Raw genomic sequence first — 22151 nt, forward strand, 5'->3', positions numbered from 1 at the left:
ATGCGGAAAGTGTCATCCATGATTTTCCTGTTCAGACTACACAGGCTAATCTGGGACCACACTTTACACACATGCATTTAGTCACTGTACAGACTACACAGGCTAATCTGGGACCACACTTTAAGCACATGCATTTAGTCCCTGTGCAGACTACACAGGCTAATCTGGGACCACACTTTACACACATGCATTTAGTCCCTGTACAGACTACATAGGCTAATCTGGGACCACACTTAACACACATGCATTTAGTCCCTGTGCAGACTACACAGGCTAATCTGGGACCACACTTTACACACATGCATTTAGTCACTGTACAGACTACACAGGCTAATCTGGGACCACACTTTACACACATGCATTTAGTCCCTGTACAGACTACACAGGCTAATCTGGGACCACACTTTACACACATGCATTTAGTCACTGTACAGACTACACAGGCTAATCTGGGACCACACTTTACACACATGCATTTAGACCCTGTACAGACTACACAGGCTAATCTGGGACCACACTTTACACACATGCATTTAGTCCCTGTGCAGACTACACAGGCTAATCTGGGACCACACTTTAAGCACATGCATTTAGTCACTGTACAGACTACACAGGCTAATCTGGGACCACACTTAACACACATGCATTTAGTCACTGTACAGACTACACAGGCTAATCTGGGACCACACTTAACACACATGCATTTAGTCACTGTACAGACTACACAGGCTAATCTGGGACCACACTTTACACACATGCATTTAGTCCCTGTACAGACTACACAGGCTAATCTGGGACCACACTTTACACACATGCATTTAGTCACTGTACAGACTACACAGGCTAATCTGGGACCACACTTTACACACATGCATTTAGTCACTGTACAGACTACATAGGCTAATCTGGGACCACACTTTACACACATGCATTTAGTCACTGTACAGACTACACAGGCTAATCTGGGACCACACTTTAAGCACATGCATTTAGACCCTGTACAGACTACACATGCTAATCTGGGACCACACTTAACACACATGCATTTAGTCACTGTACAGACTACACAGGCTAATCTGGGACCACACTTAACACACATGCATTTAGTCCCTGTGCAGACTACATAGGCTAATCTGGGACCACACTTAACACACATGCATTTAGTCCCTGTACAGACTACACAGGCTAATCTGGGACCACACTTTAAGCACATGCATTTAGACCCTGTACAGACTACACATGCTAATCTGGGACCACACTTTACACACATGCATTTAGTCACTGTACAGACTACACAGGCTAATCTGGGACCACACTTTAAGCACATGCATTTAGACCCTGTACAGACTACACAGGCTAATCTGGGACCACACTTTACACACATGCATTTAGTCACTGTACAGACTACACAGGCTAATCTGGGACCACACTTAACACACATGCATTTAGTCACTGTACAGACTACACATGCTAATCTGGGACCACACTTAACACACATGCATTTAGTCACTGTACAGACTACACATGCTAATCTGGGACCACACTTTACACACATGCATTTAGTCACTGTACAGACTACACAGGCTAATCTTGGACCACACTTAACACACATGCATTTAGTCCCTGTACAGACTACACAGGCTAATCTGGGACCACACTTTACACACATGCATTTAGTCACTGTACAGACTACACAGGCTAATCTGGGACCACACTTAACACACATGCATTTAGTCACTGTACAGACTACACATGCTAATCTGGGACCACACTTAACACACATGCATTTAGTCACTGTACAGACTACACATGCTAATCTGGGACCACACTTTACACACATGCATTTAGTCACTGTACAGACTACACAGGCTAATCTTGGACCACACTTAACACACATGCATTTAGTCCCTGTACAGACTACACAGGCTAATCTGGGACCACACTTTACACACATGCATTTAGTCCCTGTACAGACTACACAGGCTAATCTGGGACCACACTTAACACACATGCATTTAGTCCCTGTACAGACTACACAGGCTAATCTGGGACCACACTTTACACACATGCATTTAGTCCCATTATCCCAGAGGGAGGCACATATGTTTCTTGAAAAAACACTCAACAACAGACTGTAAGCAGACTTAACTTAAGTTTGTGGAATGAGGCCTGAGTCCTTCTAATAGCGAAAATTCTTGGTGTTTTGACCACAAATTGGGACATTGTGTTGTTGGTTTTTTGCTTACAAATACTATACAATTGAGAATAAGCGTTTTCAATATTGCATTTAATAAGGTCAAATTATTAGAGTTGGGTAGAGAGATAAACTTGGTATTGTGATTAATTTCTTTTACTTTACCTTCAATTGGGAATTTTAGGAAGTTGTTTGGGAAAAAAACATAGTTCCAGCATTTGGTATGGGGCCGATTTTGGCCACAATATTTGACAAAAAAACAATAACACAGTTTACACATCAAGAACTTAACACCTCCTGCAAACAGGCTCTATACGATCAAGGCATTCAAAGCTTTACTAAATATCTCACAACGTTATACAAACTCAAGGCCTGCATGGGGATGACAGAAATTCTTGTGGTGTTTTGTTACTGAGGTTTCTGTATTGGTAAGTTGGAAAGCACAAGCTGAAGAATGTTTTGATTTATTGATCCTCAAGTAAATGAAGTCGTGCTGTAAACACGATACATAAAAGAAAAGACCCAATTTTAACTTCTATGAAATCATATTTTTGTCCACTTCATATTTAGCATTTTGAATACAGTAGTAACACTGTAAAACCATTATTTAATCTCCTAATTACTTAATGATTACAACTGTCAAACCATATAAAGCAGCATCACCGGCAACAATAAGTAGATGGGTAAAATCAGTGTTAAAAGCTGCTGGTCTCGGGAACACATTTAAACCTCACAGTACAAGGGAAGCTTCAACATCAAAAGCTAATCATTTAGGTGTTTCATTGCAAACTATCTTAGACACGGGCGGCTGGTCAAATGCAAAAACATTTGCTAAATATTATTCAAAAGAAGTTCACAATGAAAATCAACATTCTATGGTTTTTCAATCAGCTATTTTATGTGGAAAATAAAAAGTGTACATATTCTATCATGAATTCTTGTTTATCTCTTTATTCCTGCACAAATTTGCAGAAATTCTCTAAAATCTCGTGTGGGGCTCATTAAGGGGTTATGCAGGAGATGAAATTGAATAATTAATCGAGACTTACCTTCGTAGATGGGAAGGTGAAGATTGATTGTCATTTCATCTACTGCAAACCCCTTAAGAGCTCAACACGCCCTACCCAATCCCACCCATTCCATCTTTTCTACAAATTTGTTAAACAAAGTATTCCTTAATGAATACTTTGCTAACTCTAAAGCCTGATATTCTTGGCTGCGGAAGCTGCGTCATCTCTCGTGTAGAGCTCTTAAGGGGTTTGCAGTAGATGAAATTACAATCAACCTTCACCTTCCCATCTACGAAGGTAAGTCTCGGTTAATTATTCGTTTGAGGCTATTTTTTGTTGATTTTAAGGTTTTACCAATCCACAAATTTATCATAAACACATGGGAAATGAACTGACACAAATTTCTCATTTATTTTTCCAAACTCAGTAATCCACACATTAACTTATTATATGTCCATGAAATACTATTGTAATCACCAACAGTTCATGAGGAGGAATATCAATGATTTTGCAATATACAAACAATTTAACCCTTTCCTTGACAGCCATTTAGCCAATATACATACATGCCATACGTCCCGGAATCTGTCAAATGTCCCGGAATTGACAAAATCCATATATACATGTACCTTATCTTAGGCTTAACTGCACCTCGAATCTGTGTATATCTGCAGCGTCTCCATGACAATGCCTACCCGAATAGGCACACTACGCTACGTGTCAAAATCGATCAATTAACAGGGGTCCTGTTATCATATCGATTGTCTCACGTTCGCAGTCAAACCGAAAAGGCGGCATTGTTTAATGTGGTTGTTAATTGACTTTAATCTACTACGTCATTATTTCCCGCTGCGTAAGGGCAAAGGATAGTTGTTCACACATCTGACTGTCCGGATTTTAAGTTGACGGTCTACCGGTACTGTTTTGTTGTATTTGTTTTATTGTTATTGATTGTATGTATTGTGAATTGATTTGAGTTGACGATCAAACGGTACTGTATTGTTGTATTTTTTATTATATAAATGTTATAAATGAATAAAGGCGTATCAACAACTACGCGTTACACACCGGTCTTAATAACAATAACGCAGTGACGTCACCATCTATGTTTAGAACGCTTACACTGAACACACGTGGCTTGTATCTAGTAACGGAAGTAGTAATGTTAAATTTGACGTTAATAGATCCAGTGTATTTCGGATGCCCGGGTGTACTTTGTCCAGGGTTTTCCATGGAAATCCATGGAAAATATGAGGCTGGAGTATTCGGACTAAGTTTCCAGCCTTTTCCAGCGTCAATATTTAAAAAAAAGGGTGGAAAATTGTCCATGGTATGTGGAAATAGCCTGGAATAGTTTCCATGGTTTTCCAGGCTCCCTGGAATAATTACCATGGAACAATTTCCAGGGTTTTCCAGCCAGCATGGAATAAATACCGTCCGAATACTCCATGTAATCTGGAAAACCATGGAAAACCATGGATTTTTTTCCAGGGTTTTCCAGATTACATGGAGTATTCGGACGGTATTTTTTCCATGCTGGCTGGAAAACCCTGGAAAATGTTCCAGGGTTTTTCTTTGTTTAATATTCCATGGATGCCTGGTATAACATGGAAAATTGTCCAGCGTTTACCATGGTCACTGAATAGAAAAAGAAATTTCTGGTCTAAAAACAATATTCATGTATTAAATGAATACAATACTCACAGCTTAAATAAATCATAATTTAAGGTTAGATTAAAACAAAACAAAAAATCAACATAATGCCTTAGTTTCTTTGATGTATTATTTTGTTCACAATTCATCAAAATATAACATCAGATTACAAATTGTGTTACATTTATTTAACAAATTATTCAGATCAAACAAGTGTTGTTTAATACATGCTTACAAAGCCTCTAGGTCCATTATCATAAATCAGGCCCTTACATAACAGAACAGGCGCTACTTTAAAAGTTAAAAAAGTATAATGCAACCTTAACAACATGTATTCAAAGTAACAAAATACAAGCAAGTCAAGTAATATACAGTAACAATTCACAAACCCTGTACAAACGATATACAAGAAACAAAATGAAAAATTTAAGTTATTTTAGCTACTTCATGTTTGTCACAATATATGTAGCTGCCCAAGAGCACAAGGATACTATTTTTCTCAGCTACTTTCACTTTAATGCAATTTAGGTGCTCAATTTCATTAAAATACTTTTATATAATTTTATTGTTCAAAGAAATTCAGAACATAATGCATGTACATGCATTACTTTCCAAGTGACAGTTTAAAATATAATTGCAAGTCTAAAACTTGTGAAGGCAGCTTAGTAAATTATAAGTACCCAGGTGAGATAAAATTACAGTTTTTAAAAACTTTTTTGTTAATTAGCTGGGCTTCAGTAGGTCGTGGATCTTTTATAGAACTTGTACTGCTGTTATACTGTACGGCTCCTGCATGATCTCTGAAAGAAAAACAAAGCAAACAATATTACAAGAAAGTCATAAGTTTTTTACATTCATCTGTAAAAGTAAATGTGCAGCAATCATATGATTGAATATCTATACTTCAATGCTCATTCATATTTTAATCTATTTTAGATATTTCATATCACTGCTCAATTCGGTACATCTGGCTTTTTTGTATTTGAGCAAACATTTACGATCCTAAGTAGTTAGCAATTATTTCTTTTCCATTTACTGAAATTTATTCTCTTAAAGTTTGCAAGCGGGCTTTAATCTACTTGCAAACAGGCAACCACACAGGAAAACTGAGACTTTCAAGTGAATAAATTGGTGATTTAACTTATATTTTTATATGACTCTCTTTTATTTTGAAATTTATATTGTTGTTTTCTTAAATGCCCCAAAACGGGGTACACTAGCATGTATCTGGAAACTCAAACATATATAGGAATTTTATATTCAGATATAGCTATATGAAAGATATGCTAATTTGCTAATTCATATAAAAATAACCTGTAATTGAAACTAGACCAAAATATTGGATACCAAAAAGACAAAATACTTTCAGGTGGTTAACACTTAATTACTTATATGAGCCCGGGGCATAACAATATTTACCATGAATTTGTGGCCATGTTAGTCCTCTTGGTAAATGCGCCAAAAGAGCCGCTTTGCTGTCTTGGGTTATTTCCCTGCCAAACTCTGCAGTATCTTCTATCAACTGGTCAGCTACAGTTAAAGCACATAATGAAAATGTATATAGAAAATAATTCAAGTATTGTTTTAAATATTTAGTAAAATTGTCTTTAAATAATAACTTACAATGAAGTTAATACATCACAAAGCATAGCATAACAAAATTTGTAGGTATGATTAGTACAAATTTATTATTGCTATAATTAGAATGATGTGTAATTCTATTGGTATGAAAATGCACAGTGAAACCTAAAAAACAATGCTATTGGTTTAATTAATTTATTTATAAACATTAACAGCATTAATGAGCATTGAGTTCTCATCATGCACAGCACATAACTCCCTTAGCCTCAGTTCCCTAGCCATGCATTATAAACTTCCGATACTACATTCAAGCTTATTAATATCTCCACATAGGACTTCCTTTATCAAGCTGCAAACTGCACTTAGTGAAAATGTGTGTGACAGCTGCTTTTAAACTTCTATATTTGCCATACTTTTACCTAAAATGTCACATAAAAAAGGTCTACAATGATGACATAAGAAGAATAAATTTAAAGGAATATTTAGAAATAATGAAAAGCACAAACCTTCAGTTGTTGTTCTATTCCTAGACAGACTTCTGAAACACTTGTATGCATCACTTTTTAACAACATTTCATGTCACTTTCCAAATGATATCCATACATTATTATTTTAAGAAATTCTTGTTAATGGAAAAACTCATTAACTCTACTGTTTGTGAACATTACATTAACTTCATTTTAACAACAAGATTAACCTGCAAATTTTCTACAATACGCCAGAATTTCAATCTAACAGGTAAACTTTCTGTATTTGAACTCAGCCAATCAGAAAAGGCTGTGATATTTTATAACCAATAGATTAGCAGCAGACATATCTGACTCACACACAGGTTTATCAGATAGTTTGTTAATTGCAAACATGGACTGTAGTTAAATATTGAGTGTGTATACACCTTGAACAGGGTTAAAGAATTTAAACTTGTAGACATTGCTTTGAAAGTTACTACTATTACTTCTACTACTAGTACTACTACTACTACTACTACTTCTGCAAAACTACTACTACTATTACAACAGCCACAACAACAACAACAACAACAACTACTACTACTACTACTACTTCTACTACTACTACTACTACTACTACTACTACTACTACTACTACTGCTACTTCTACTTATACTACTACTACTGCTACTTCTACTTATACTACTACTACTACTACTACTACTTCTACTACTACTACTATTACTACTACTACTACTGCTGCTACTACTGCTACTACTACTACTAGTGCTTCAACTACTACTAGTGCTTCAACTACTACTACTACTACTGCTACTGCTGCTGCTACTGCTGCTACTACTACTGCTGCTGCTGCTGCTCCTACTACTGCTGCTGCTGCTGCTACTACTACTACAACTCCTGCTGCAGCGACTACTACTACTACTACTGCTGCTGCTGCTGCTGTTACTACTACTACTACTACTACTACCACTACTACTACTACTACTACTACTACTACTACTACTACTACTACTACTACTACTACTACTACTACTACTACTACTACTAGTACTTCAACTACTATTGCTACTACTACTGCTACTGATGCTGCTGATGCTGCTACTGCTGCTGCTGCTACTTCTACTACTACTACTTCTTCTACTACTACTTCTACTACTACTGCTGCTGCTGCTGCTAATGCTACTTCCTCAACTACTACTACTACTGCTGCTACTAGTATTGTTATTATTATTTATACTACTATTGCTACCGTTACTGCTACTATTCCTGTAAATGCTAAAACAACAACACAATAATAACTGCTACTACTGCTACTGTCACTTAAATTTGCACCAATAGTATAATTATCAGTAGTTTAACTGCTTATACAACTTATACAACAACCACTTTTACTTCTACTCCTACAACATATTCTACTGCCAGCCTCAGCATTACTACTTCTACCACTACTACTACTACTATAACTACTACTATTTCTGCCCAAACTATGCACATTGTTTTATGTTTTATTCATATGTTGTGTAAATTGTTGAACTCTGATTTACTTTGAATAAAATGTGTTGCATTTTTATAAGTTATTTTCTCCTCTTATAAAGTCTAAGTTTTTTCCAGGGTCAGCTGAAAATGTTAGAGTCTTTTCCATGCTTAAAAAATTCTATGTTCCACTTTCCATGCTATCTGGAAATATTTTCCATGGTTATCCAGCCTAAATCCAGCGTTTTCCATTCCTTTTCCATGCTTTTCCATCCAAGGCTGGAAAATGCTTGGAAAAAAAGTCCACGTTTCATGGACATTTCTAGAACAAAACCCTGGAAAACCCTGGAAACTGTTTCAAATTCCAGGGATTTCCATGGAATTCCATGTTATACCATGGATTTCCAGCCTAAGTTCCATGATTACCCTGGACAATGTACACCCGGGGGCTTTCGAACTTTTGCAATTAACGATGCGAAACAAAAAAAACGTACCAAAAATGCATATGTCTATAAATATCGCTACATTTTTTACATGTCCCGGAAAATCGGCAAAAGTCCCGGACAACTTAACTCAATGTCCCGGAATTGGTCTGAAAAATTATGGCATGTATGCAATATAAGCCTCTCCAGTTACCACAAGACCTAGCTGCCTGCTGACCAGTGGCTGATAGCCATCTTATCAATATCAGTACCCCATCTTTACAGGCATTATTGGAAAAACGCTGTTTTATGACCCTCATTGCTTTTAAACCTGATATTCTCATAAAAATTGAAATATAATTGAAAAATACACATATGAAAGTTTAAGCTAATAAAATTTCTTTTCCTGTGGTGTAAACTGTATGTTTATACCTTAATTTATTGGTCAGTTATAGTCATGCAAAGTTGACCGTTGTGTGTTTTACTGCATTTAAATGCAAATCTCTTTCCAGCTCATATAGAAACTAAATTGCGAAGTTGATGTGTTGAATCAAATACAAATAATTATATTTTGGAATATTAATTTTTTTTTCTTACTTTCCAAACTACAATTCTTCTTTCTTGAAGATTTTTTTATTTTATAAATTCATTCTGCAAGCCTCAAAATTCATGTAAATTCTTATAAATAACTATAGAAAAACACAGAGTTTCTCAAACAACTTCATGCATTTTCAAAATAAATTGTATTATTTCTTATAAAATTCGTATGATACTTGGTATTTCTATTACATTAATTCACCTAATGATTTATAAACATTTATAGATACCGGTAACAATTTAATTGGATGTTGCATAATGTGCCATGAATATTCATATAATTAATTTGCATTTTATTACCGATCGAAATCAGGCAATGTCGGCGTCTTCAATAAGTCTTCAATTTGTGTATTTATTTGCAAAATTCCAAGTTTATTATCAAATACTCCAGTTTATCTGATCGCCGACATATAACTTTATAACCCAGAAGTCGCCAACAAACCCGTGTATTTGTGTACCAAATTACAAAACGCCGAGGTAACATGGCACGCGCGCCAATGTCATCTGAAGACTACTGCTGCGTCCGGTAAACATGTTTATTCAAAGTGTCTAGAACCCGTGTTTCTTATCCCTAAATGTTAGATTAGCATGTGCGCTATTAATTATTATTGGTCAGTTCAAAGGCATATTGAAGACCGCCGACTGCGTCTTTGTTTTATTGCCCAATCAAGCACAGATAATCCAATATCCTGTGTATTACGAAACACAAACTTTAGATAAGCACGTGTCGTTTGTAAAAACATTTTAGTGTACATGCCATTTAACATATCGATGTAATAGTCGTATATGATCTCGGAAACAAACATTTACGATATAATGGAATCAAACAACAATAAGAATGAAATCAATTTACACCCAAATGATATTATATCCCTATGGGACGTGTTTATTTTTGCGACATTTTTAACGAGTTATTAATACGTTTTCGGAAAATGTCCAAATTAAATATGGTTCGAGAATAGCAGTTATTTTAGGACATTACGAAATGCCTGAAGCGCGCACATCCCGGAACGTGATTTACGCATGTCAAATGGTAAACCCTCGTCTTGATTGGTCGCCAATTGCATCATAACTTTAAATAGCAACATTACCGGATGTTTACTCGACAGTTTAGAAAAATGATGAACGCAGGTGTATATGCATTTCTGTTACACTTAAAACGTCATTTTAAGCATTTAAATAGCAAATTAAATCGTGACGCGTAAAAACGCGTATATATCAGGTAATAGATTGGGTAGTAGAAATGCGTAGATAACAGGGAATCAATACAGGCGTAGATAAGCGTATTTGACAGGGAATCGATAGGGTCGTAGAAACGCGTACCTGTCAAGGAAAGGGTTAAGAGGATATTTTACCTTATGTAAATTCATTCTGTTCTTTACCACCTCATCTTTTTGCATTCTTAATAAACAGGAAATACACAAGACTGCGCGTTCCTGGTGTATTTATGGGTCTGTAAAACAGACCCATAACCGAAGCATTTTATTTGTTTTTAAATAAGTGCCTTATTATAATTACAGTGCTTTCAACAGGAATTTTTTCAGACGCCCCGGGGCCATTGGGGGGGGGGACGAGATTTAACAAAAAATGTTTTAAACCTTTCCCGCATAGATATGCATAATCGTGCCACGATTGATTCCTTAATACATCCGTATGAAACCATACTTTTTATCTATTACTGCCAACTTGCTACTTTTACCGTTGCTACTCATTACCCTATAATCCAGTATATTCCATTATAAAAAGGACATTCTGATAAATATTTAAGATAAAAGTGCTCAAAATTTCCAAGAAACGCAAACATTCACCATTTGTTGTCAAATTTTGGCATATCTGTTACTGTGTAAAGATGTGATAAAAACGTCCAATCAGGGCGTTTTTTTCCACTTAACAGGCGTAAATCGCCTGACGTGATGTTCCCGGTTTTATGCATTATAATTATTATATCTCAATCATACTTCATCATATTAGATCTAACAAAGTATATAACTATCATAAAATGATTTTATTCGTATAATTTGATATATTAGAAAGAATGATATTAAATTAGTTTTTTCCAAATCAATTGACTTTTCACAGGAAAATATTCCAAAACCACAATGGCATTTTTCCCCAAAATGACAAAGAAAAGGTCTTACAAAGGGTCTATGTTACCTTCTGCGTATTCAGGTTATTCTTGTCCACCACATCCTTTCCCCCTTAATAGTTTTGACTAAACCAACTTTAATTGTTAAACTTTACAACTTTAAATGAGAGAATTAACAACTAAAAATGTAAGACTACATAATTTTAAATGTGATACTCGCCAACTTTAACTGTAAAACAATTCAACTTTTAACATGACACTAAACAACTTAAAATATGAGACTGTACACATTTGAATGTGCACAACTTATTACGCGAGACTAAACAACTTGCAATAGACAATACAACACGTCATAAGACACAATACTGTAAGTATATGAGTACTTGATCAAACACTTATTACCTATGGATTAGACAGAAATGCAAAAACAGATGAAAGTCTATGGTGAATTAAGTATATGATACTCTGTCTTGCTACCAGGGGCCATTATACTAGTAATTATAGCCTATTATGGTTAAATCTATTATATGTACGTGATATTGAATCGATACTAGTTGATGTCTACATTTTATGCCATTGTTTTTGTAAGACAGACCTTAGATGTAAAGTTTAGTCACTGGCGTTGAAAGTGTGTGCATAAAGATATGAAAGCAGTATAGTGATTTTGTCTTTGCAAACATCCGGTTTCTAATTTAAATAAAAATCATATTAGATCATAATCAGTTATACGTGAACACAAATACTTATAAATTTAGAATTTTTGATTTGTATTTTAATTGTACTAAGTTTCAACATATAGGGCTTTATAAGGAAAGTGACTCATTGTTGCAATCTATCAAACACTTGTTTTGGCAAATATTGCATTGTAAATTTTAACCAGTAAATATTTATATTTTTTTTTAGACTTTTTGAGGAATGGGGCTGAATTTAGGCCCAATCTTTGACACAATTCATAACACTGTAAGGTCTCACCTGAAGCTCAGAAGCTGAGCTGATATGCTGGCCTCGCGGATATTGTTAAGGGCCGAGTTTGAGTTCTGATTAACTTCGGGATGAGTCGAAGGGCGTACTGGACCATACAACAAAACTGTTGTCACGTTTTTAAGCCTTCTTTAGTCTCAATTCAATGCGATGCCCTTTGGGCTCGGAGTGCAAAACCGTACGTGTTTACTTTTAGCAACTTGTTTTCAATCATGTGGGAATTCGCGTCTGAGGCACACCACATGAATATATTGTGCGCTGAGGATAGTCCGTAACCCTTCTACTGTCCTAACTATCTACAGCAGATATACTTCTGAATGAATAGTTTCGATTGTTCCTTGATTTGCTCCCGTTCCTCGCTGAATATATAGCTGTCTTATAAAGAATTAAACAAACTATTCAACGTTTAATCCTTTGTGAGATTCTTCGTGATGTCCACAGTGAGAACTAACTGTTAGCGTTAACTGTTAGCGTTACCATAGGTGCTGCTATAACGTCTCGCTTCTGTAACACTCATCCCACTCGGGCACTAGAGCTAAACAAAACTACTCGGGCTTGCTTGGGGAAATCTCAACACAGACATTTCAGCTGTTCATAACAGCGCGTGAAAACTTGACGTGCTGAGGATTTATTGCAGAACAGACTTGTGTTATGATGCTGACCCTTTGTGGCCGGAGGTCCAGTGGGAGGAGCTAGGGATCAGGGAAGGCAAAGGATCATTTAGTATTGGGGCTCCTGCAGGCCGGACTGGTGCTGTTGCTTGGCCAACTGGATATCAATGCTGGTGCTCACCTGAAAACAACAACACTAGAGTGGGGGATATGAACTTGTAACACATTTTTATATTACAATGTATAATACACTACATATATGCCTCTTGATTGGATGTGAAGGTTTTCAACAGCAAAACATAATTATCTGAATTTCTAATTTGGAATTTAATTGGTGCCTTGTCCTAAATAGCAATTAATGAAAATTAATGCAATTAAACCATTTCGTATTAAAACATTAAGTGTTGGCTAATGCTTTAATAACCTGTAAATTCATAATAATTATTCTTACTTTACTTTCAGTGTAATTGTATAAGCCAAATTGCCGCTCATCAATATTAGAAGCTTTCGTCCCATTTTAGCATGTGAAATCCACGTAAGCAAATCCGGGACGATATTGGATTTTCACAAAAGAAGATACTTATTTTCAACAAAACAGACCTTTAAAGAGGTAATTGTTGTCCCTAAGTAGCCTGTGCGGACTGCACAGGCTAATCTGGGACTACAATCTAAGCACATGCATTAAGCCCTATTTTTTCATAGCGCGGCTCATTGATGTTTTTAGCAAGTTTTTCCTGCATAACAACAAAAACAAGGGCTGTTTGTAAAACATGCATGCCCCCCATATGGGCTGTCCGTTGTAGTGGCAGCCATTGTGTGAATACGATTTTTGTCACTGTGACCTTGACCTTTGACTTAGTGACCTCAAAATCAATAGGGGTCATCTGCGGGTCACGATCAATCTACATATGAAGTGTCATGATCCTAGGCAAAAGCGTTCTTGAGTTATCATCCTAAAATCATTTTACTATTTGGGGTCACTGTGACCTTGACCTTTGACCTTGTGACCTCAAAATCGATAGGGGTAATCTGCAAGTCATGATCAATCTACCTATGAAGTTTCATGATCCTAGGCGTATGCGTTCTTGAGTTATCATCCAAAAACCATTTTACTATTTCGGGTCACCGTAACCTTGACCTTTGACCTAGTGACCTGAAAATCAATAGGGGTCATCTGCCAGTCATGATCAATCTACCCATGAAGTTTCATGATCCTAGGCGTATGCATTCTTGAGTTATCATTCAAAAACCATTTTACTATTTCTGGTCAACGTGACCTTGACCTTTGACCTAGTCACCTCAAAATCAATAGGGGTCATCTGCAAGTCATGATCAATGTACTTATGAAGTTTCATGATCCTAGGCCCAAGCGTTCTTGAGTTATCGTCTGACAACCACCTGATGGACGGACCGACCGACAGACTGACCGACAGACCGACATGAGCAAAGCAATATACCCCCTCTTCTTCGAAATTTAAATTCACACTAGACAACAATTCCAAAGTAAACCATCATGTCATAAAAGTTGTAAGACATATTACAAATTAATAAATATGAAACAATTTAATGGCAACAACTCACTGCTGGTACATATTGACAGTTCTCTCCCTTGTTAGTGTAAGCTAAATTTATTAAAGGCCACAATATACTAAATGATTTCCCTATATAATTCAATGTAAAAGCGACAAATTAAAGAGAAAATAAATGCAACATTTTGAACATAGAGACCACCATAACCATACTTTTACTGAAAGTTCATTCTAAGCTGAATCAATTTAAGCAATAAAAAAGATATGTCATGTTAAAACCAAACATTAACTTTACTCAAATCAAACTCTACTTCTTTTGCACCTTAAATTTTCCGGCCATTTTCTAGTGCAATGTAACTGTTTTCAGGTCAAATTTGTACTTAAGTCTCTATATTTTTATCATATGTCAGGGATTAAATAGTGAGCACCTTTTCTTTCCCTTCCAATATATCCAAGAGATAAAGGCAGAACACCAGTCTAAAGTGTAAAACATGGCCTCGAGTAAAATATGATTTTTTTTATTGAGAACAGCCCAACATAAAACGATTATTTAGTATAATGATACCTATAAGAAAACCTGAACTGTTTAAAACGCAAAAAATATGCACTTCCTTATCATTTTTCATCTGTCCTCAATGTGCATGCCAAATTTTAGATCGATCCTTCACGTAGAAATGTTTGAACAATGAAAATTATTATAATAATGTCTGATAAGACATATGGCTTCCATTGTCGATGATTTATAAAGGGCTTTCAAGAGCAAATAACATTAACTTATATAACATAATACAGTAAATATACTGTAAACTTCTTATATGCTATATCGAAGAAGAAATATAATATTATTAAAACGTGTTTGGGCTTCTTTCAGTGCGAATTTGTGAGTTTAGAGGTGCTCAATACGAGTTTCTGTACTTTTTATTATCCCCGCCATAGGCGGAGGGATATTGTTTTGGCATTGTCTGTCGGTCCTTCCGTCTGTCCGTCTTTCCGCCCGTCTGTCCGTAGCCATATCTTGTAAGTGCTTTGTCAGATTCCATTGAAACTTGGTATGAGTATGCATATGGATAAGAGAATGATGCACGCCAAATGGCATTGTACACCATCAGTTAATAACAGAGTTATGGCCCTTTGTATCTTGAAAAATGCTTTTTGTGTGTCCGGAGCCATATTTTTGAAGTGCTTTGGCGGATATTATTGAAACCTGTAATGCGTATATATATGGATAAGAGGATGATGCACGCCAAATGGCATTGTACACCATCTGTTAATAACGGAGTTATGGCCCTTTGTATCTTGTAACAATGTTGTTTTGAGTGTCAAATATAATACTTTTGTGTCCAGAAGCATATTGGCTTGGGCTATCAATTCAACGAATTTGCTTGTTTTAATTATTTTTCCATACAAATTTTCCCATTTAATTATTTTTCTTTACGCTTTTCAATACTCGTTAACTCCATGAAACAAAACGCATTTATTCCATGAAACTAACAAGAACGCATAATATCCCGTGAAAAAATGGTGGTTTTATGTAAATCATGCTCCTTTGTAACGGGGCCTGTTTTGACCAAAAAAACAACAACACTGTATACACAATGAAAACTTAATACCTCCTCGCAAACAGACTCTATACGGCATTAGATGGAATAGATTCCAATCAAATAGGCTTAATTAAATATCACACAGCTTTATAAAAACTCAAGGCCTGCATGGGGATGACAGAAATTATTGCGATGTTGTGTTTCTGAGGTGTCTGTATCGGTAAGTTGGAAAGCATCAAGCTGGAGAAGGGTTTGAGTAATTGATCATCAAGTAAAATAAGTTGTACTGAAAACACTATATACACAAGAATAGACGCCATTTTACCTTCTGTTAAATCATATCATATCATTCTCGTCCACTTCACTTATTTATACACTGCAAAAACATTATTATTCGCGGGACATTATTTTTTATTGATTTCAAGGGTTGAACGATCCACAAATTGAATACAAACACACTGAAACAAATTCCATATTTATTGTTTCCAAACTGAGAAAGTCACGCATTAATTTCCACGTCCATGAAAGTCTTTTTTTAACCACAAAATAACATGCGGACGAATATATATGATTTTACAATAAACAAACAATTTAAAAGGATATTTTACCTTATGTAAATTCATACCATTCTTTGCCATCTCATCTTAATAAACAGGAAATACACAAGCAGTACTTTTCCTTGAGTATTCATGGGTCTGTTTAACGGACCCATACCCAAAGCGTGTTATATGCTGTTCCTTATGAAAATTATATCTCAATTATGTTTCAATTAGATCTAACAAAGATTATAACTATTATAAAAGAATTTTATTCCTATAATTTGAAGTATAATTAAAACTTATATTAAATGTGTTTTTCCTAAATCAATGGACTTTTAGCACAAAACAAATTCAAAATCCCAAAATTGCATTTTTTCCCAAAGTGGCCAAGAAAAGGCCTGACAAAGCGTCTCTTTTACCTTCTGCGTCATGCTTGTCCCCCACATCCTCAGCATCGTTGACCCGACCCAGCAGCAACTGAAGCAGCAGAATAGCTTGATGTATTTCTTGTATGTATATTTAGGACTCACACACATTTATATAAATGTAATAACAATCAATAAGACATGTTCAACATCATAAAATATGGCAAATTAATAAATCTCACATCAAGTGTAACCTTTCTGTAAACGTTGCGTAAAATATCAATATATACTCCTCCAAAGATTACTTAAACAATTTCATATTTTATTAAAAAAGTATTCATCCATATACATTTCTTACATGGCATGGTGTTTATAGAAATGAAAGTCTAAAAATAGCCTCAGTTGCTATGTACATGTGCATATATGTAGAAATATTAAATTTTCAGTTGAAATGCTTTGTTTTTTCATGCAAAGTTTACAAGAACTAAATGTTAGGACCAAAATGACACAAATGTTAAGACAACATAACATAATATGCATTACATCTTATGTTCCAACAAAAACCCTCACATTGTGTAATTAGATAACAATATGTTCACATAAATCATTTGTATCTTTAACTACACACTTAATGTTGTATTGTAACATCACACACTACTATGTTCGTATGCTAAACAACACATTGTAATTAAAATACTAATCACTAATTACAACAACTAATACATACATGTACACACTATTCCACTCTGAACACCAGGATGTTGTTGTCCCCATACAGTCCCACAATGATTGATGATGTGGTGCTGCTGTAGCAGACTGACCATGGTCTCCTCACTCCATCCTCCCGTGTAGCAAGAGTAGCCAGCTTACTCTCTCCCTCCCGGCCCACCTGTAGTACAGTGTTGGACCCCCATTCACAGACCAGCACCTGGCCTGCAGGGGTCACATGTAGACCAGATGGGACACGTAGTGCTGGGTCTGTGTATGTAGCCAGGAGTGTGCCATCCCTGGCCAGGGTGAGAAGCTTGTTCTGGTACCTGCTGATGATGTACAGCCTGTCCCCTGTGGGACTCACAGCACACTTCTCTACTGCAAAACAGAGTAACATCAAGATATTGAATTACTGTAAATGTTAAATAATCTTATTAAACATACTGCAGTGATATTGTATTATGCATATGTTGTATAAATAGGCCTTTACACATCTAAAATTTATGCATACATTCCAATAAAAAAATAGTTAAGTGCGACAATAAACTTCAGTATCAGTGTTATTGTGTAGAAGTTTACCATGTTGAAATGTGACTGTGGTGAGTTAGAAATGAAGAGTTGCAAAATTACACAGATGGAAACAATTACACAATAGAAAACAATCGCACAGTTCAATCAACATGTGTACATTATGAATGTTACTATACACAGCAATAATTGATTTCTTACACAGGTACCCATGTGATAACAATGTACTGATACTTCATACATGTGCAATATATGCGACTTAATTTGTATTTTTAAAGTGTTTAATTTTCTATATCATGAAAAATAATACTTCAAACAAGAAATATTGATGCGTTTTTATCTATTTTCTCACAAAACCAATAACAACCGCATAATGCTAAAATTAATTATTAAAATTATTACCTACCTTTGAACACTTTTTACAATCCAACCACTTAAATTTTTAAGAGTACTTATTTATACAATGTTTTGAAATTTCTCAATTAATTGCATACATACGTTTGAAAACTTCTTAAAATCCAACTATAGCTATTTAAAGAGTATATATTTTATATAATTTGTTATTTGTTTATTTATAAAATATATTGCACTGTACAGTAATCTGACAACCACACAAATGCAAACAAGGTCAGAAAGTGTGTCTTTGCCAGGAGCTCAGTTTCTATTTATAGACATGCCATGTAGTGACAGTCAAAATACTTCATTACTCATATTTATAAATCAATAATTCTGAAAACATGTATTATCTTGGCTACTGTAGCAATAAAATGGCACATATACATTATTGAACAATTACTTTATATTATATCAGGGGGGGTTCTGCTATGTAAAAAATGCCCTAAAAGGTACTCGATTCCAAACCAATATTGAACAAAAAAAATCCCAATTTCCATTGTTGTATTTTTTTTGTTTTGTTTTTTAAAGAAAGAAATGTCTAATGCTTATTATAGATGAATTTTATTTTATAATAACCTTACAAAGTATATAACTATACATTATATGATTTTTTCCAAACTGGCAAGGTAAAGGCCTGATGTGGGACAATTTGGCATATATGGTAAGCATGTAACGCTGCACAAAATGCCTAGAAATCATGCCACGAAAACCGCATGGATTAGAGCTATAAGCAGGCAAGATGCAACGCCAAACGGGTAGGTATCATTATTGTATCGATATCTTATATGTCGATGTACATCAATATCGTATTTGTAGGAGTATTACACCATGTAGATGGCAAGCAATATTATTATGAACATTTTATTTAGTATTAATCGGTAAAAAATGAATTTGATTTAATATGGCCTAATGTGTTGACATTTTACACCATGCTTTGCTTATCTCAAACTTGAATGATTAATTTGAGCAGACTGTCATTGCATATTTATGTTACCAGAACAGACCAATGTAAATACCAACAATCATTTCTTCTATTCCATGAATGCCCAAAATTGTATTATAATAAAATTAAATGCCATTTATAATGAAAAACGTGTTCTTATTAATACAACATTGAACTATTTTTTCAATCTATATTGCTTGGTTTACTTACAGTAGATACAACACCAACACCCTGCCCCACTGTAACATATTAAATTTGTGGCCATGTTACACACAAACTAGCATTTTTCATTTATCGCTATGGCAAATTTAAGGTGTGCTGGCTGTTAATAAATTTTATTTAATTTTTTCAGTATTTATTTAAACCCTTTTACACATATTGATGTTGCAGATACACCAGGGTATGCTCTAATCATTGGTGGATAGAAATGGTCCAAACGCCATGAACAGGAACAAGGTACCAACAAAATACCACGGGCAAAAGATCATTTCAATCTAGAAAGTAAAGACATGTAAATCTCTAATAAAGGTGATGAATTGCCGTTTTAGCCTTTCAACCCGTTTTAAATTATTTATGCATCTCATGTTTTTCACAGTATGTGAATATAATATAAACAAGGGCTGTTTGGAAAAAAATGCATGCCCCCCATATGGGCTGTCATTTGTAGTGGCAGCCATTGTGTGAATACGTTTTTTGTCACTGTGACCTTGACCTTTGACCTAGTGACCTGAAAATTAATAGGGGTCATCTGCCAGTCATGATCAATATACCTATGAAGTTTCATGATCCTAGGTTAATTATTCTTGAGTTATCATCAGGAAACCATTTTACTGAGTCAATGTGACCTTGACCTTTGACCTAGTGACCTGAAAATTAATAGGGGTCATCTGCAAGTCATTATCAATGTACCTATGAAGTGTAATGATCCTAGGCGTAAGTGTTCTTGAGTTATCGTCCCGAAACCATTTTACTATTTCAAGTCACTGTGACCTTGACCTTTGACCTAGTGAGCTGAAAATCAATAGATATTATCTGCCAGTCATTATCACTGTACCTGTGAAGTTTCATGATCCTAGGCATAAGCATTCTTGAGTTATCATCCTTACTATTTTACTGTTTCGAGTCACTGTGACCTTGAACTTTGACCTAGTGACCTGAAAATCAAAAGGGGTCATCTGCCAGTCAAGATCAATGTTTCCATGAAGTTTCATGATCCTAGGCCTAAGCATTCTTGAGTTATCATCCGGAAACCATTTTACTATTTCAAGTCACTGTGACCTTGACCTTTGACCTAGTGACATGAAAATCAATAGGGGTCATCTGTCAGTCATGATCAATGTACCTATAAAGTTTCATGATCCTAGGCCTAAGCGTTCTTGAGTTATCATTCAGAAACCATCTGACGGACAGACCGACCAACATGTGCAAAACAATATACCCCCCTCTTCTTCAAAGGGGGGCATAATTATATATGCAATCAAAATTAATTAATTATAGACCACGTATTGTTACTAAAACTTTTCATTAGAAAATAGTGCAAAAAACAACAACAGTTAAAAAATGTATGTTATATGACACTCAAATCATGCATATTCATACAAATATGTAGCACTATTATTCAATAACATTTCAAAACATCAAACCTATTTCTAGCTTATCACTTAGGCACTTGATTATTTGAATTTGAGTATGAAGTACCTCCTTTGAATATAATTTGTATTGTTATTTGCATTTAATCAGTATATTTGTTTGTTGTTGTATTTATATAAAAGAAACATGCATTCATATCTTGCTATTACTTTTTTATAGGTGTTTGAAAGTGCTTATCAGTCATAATGACTCTTCAAGTCCAACGAGTTAGAGTAATTCCAGGGATCAGATTGAATGATTTCATGGGTAATAATATCAATATATATCGTCTCCAAAAATGGCTATTTATTCTTTATAAGGTTTGGCATTAATGTATATATTTATGTAGATATAATTTTAACTCAACAGTAACATGCCTCTAGTTCAAAGATTCTTAAGATTAACAAACACTTTTTTAATATGGACATGAATGGTTTTTGTGAGAACAAAACATAACATACTTTATGTGGTAGGACTAGGAAATTAATATTAACTTTATTGAAAACCATTCAAATAAACATTAAGATTAATGTATGTATAATAATAAACTTATTTATTTTAGCTAGACTGCATCCTAAGCCTTAGGCTTATTGAGATACTCTCAAGTCTGTTTCCTGGGAAGAACCAGTACATAGTGTTTTTGTAAATATCATGAGAACCCTCCCCAAGAAGAGATCAAACCTGTGGCCTCCCAATGGCTAGGCAGGCACCATATCTACAATGCCACAAGATTATTAAACAATACAATATATAAATAAATAAATAAATATACACTACAGATCCATTATATCGCGATTGACGGGGTCCAAAGATCGCGATCGCGATATATCCGGAGCGCGATATAAATCAAGACATGTCTGACTTAGTTTTTAAGCAGTTGATGTGCAGTTAA

The 22151-nt window shown here is 35.1% G+C and overlaps 1 protein-coding gene across 1 annotated transcript in view; it reads right to left on the reverse strand.

The window, feature by feature from the left end:
- Positions 1–22151, reverse strand: part of LOC127881835 (uncharacterized) — a 239431-nt gene that overhangs the window by 45813 nt on the left and 171467 nt on the right. Inside the window, exons 3-5 of the mRNA XM_052429979.1 lie at positions 17780–18141; positions 17107–17164; positions 12459–13259 (exon numbers count right to left, since the gene is read on the reverse strand). Coding sequence (XP_052285939.1) covers positions 17789–18141 — 353 coding nt within the window. The 3' untranslated portion in view covers positions 12459–13259; positions 17107–17164; positions 17780–17788. The remainder of the gene's footprint in view (positions 1–12458; positions 13260–17106; positions 17165–17779; positions 18142–22151) is intronic.

The sequence above is a fragment of the Dreissena polymorpha genome, chromosome 1, assembly GCF_020536995.1.
Source record: "Dreissena polymorpha isolate Duluth1 chromosome 1, UMN_Dpol_1.0, whole genome shotgun sequence".
NCBI classification, from domain to species: Eukaryota; Metazoa; Mollusca; class Bivalvia; order Myida; family Dreissenidae; genus Dreissena; species Dreissena polymorpha.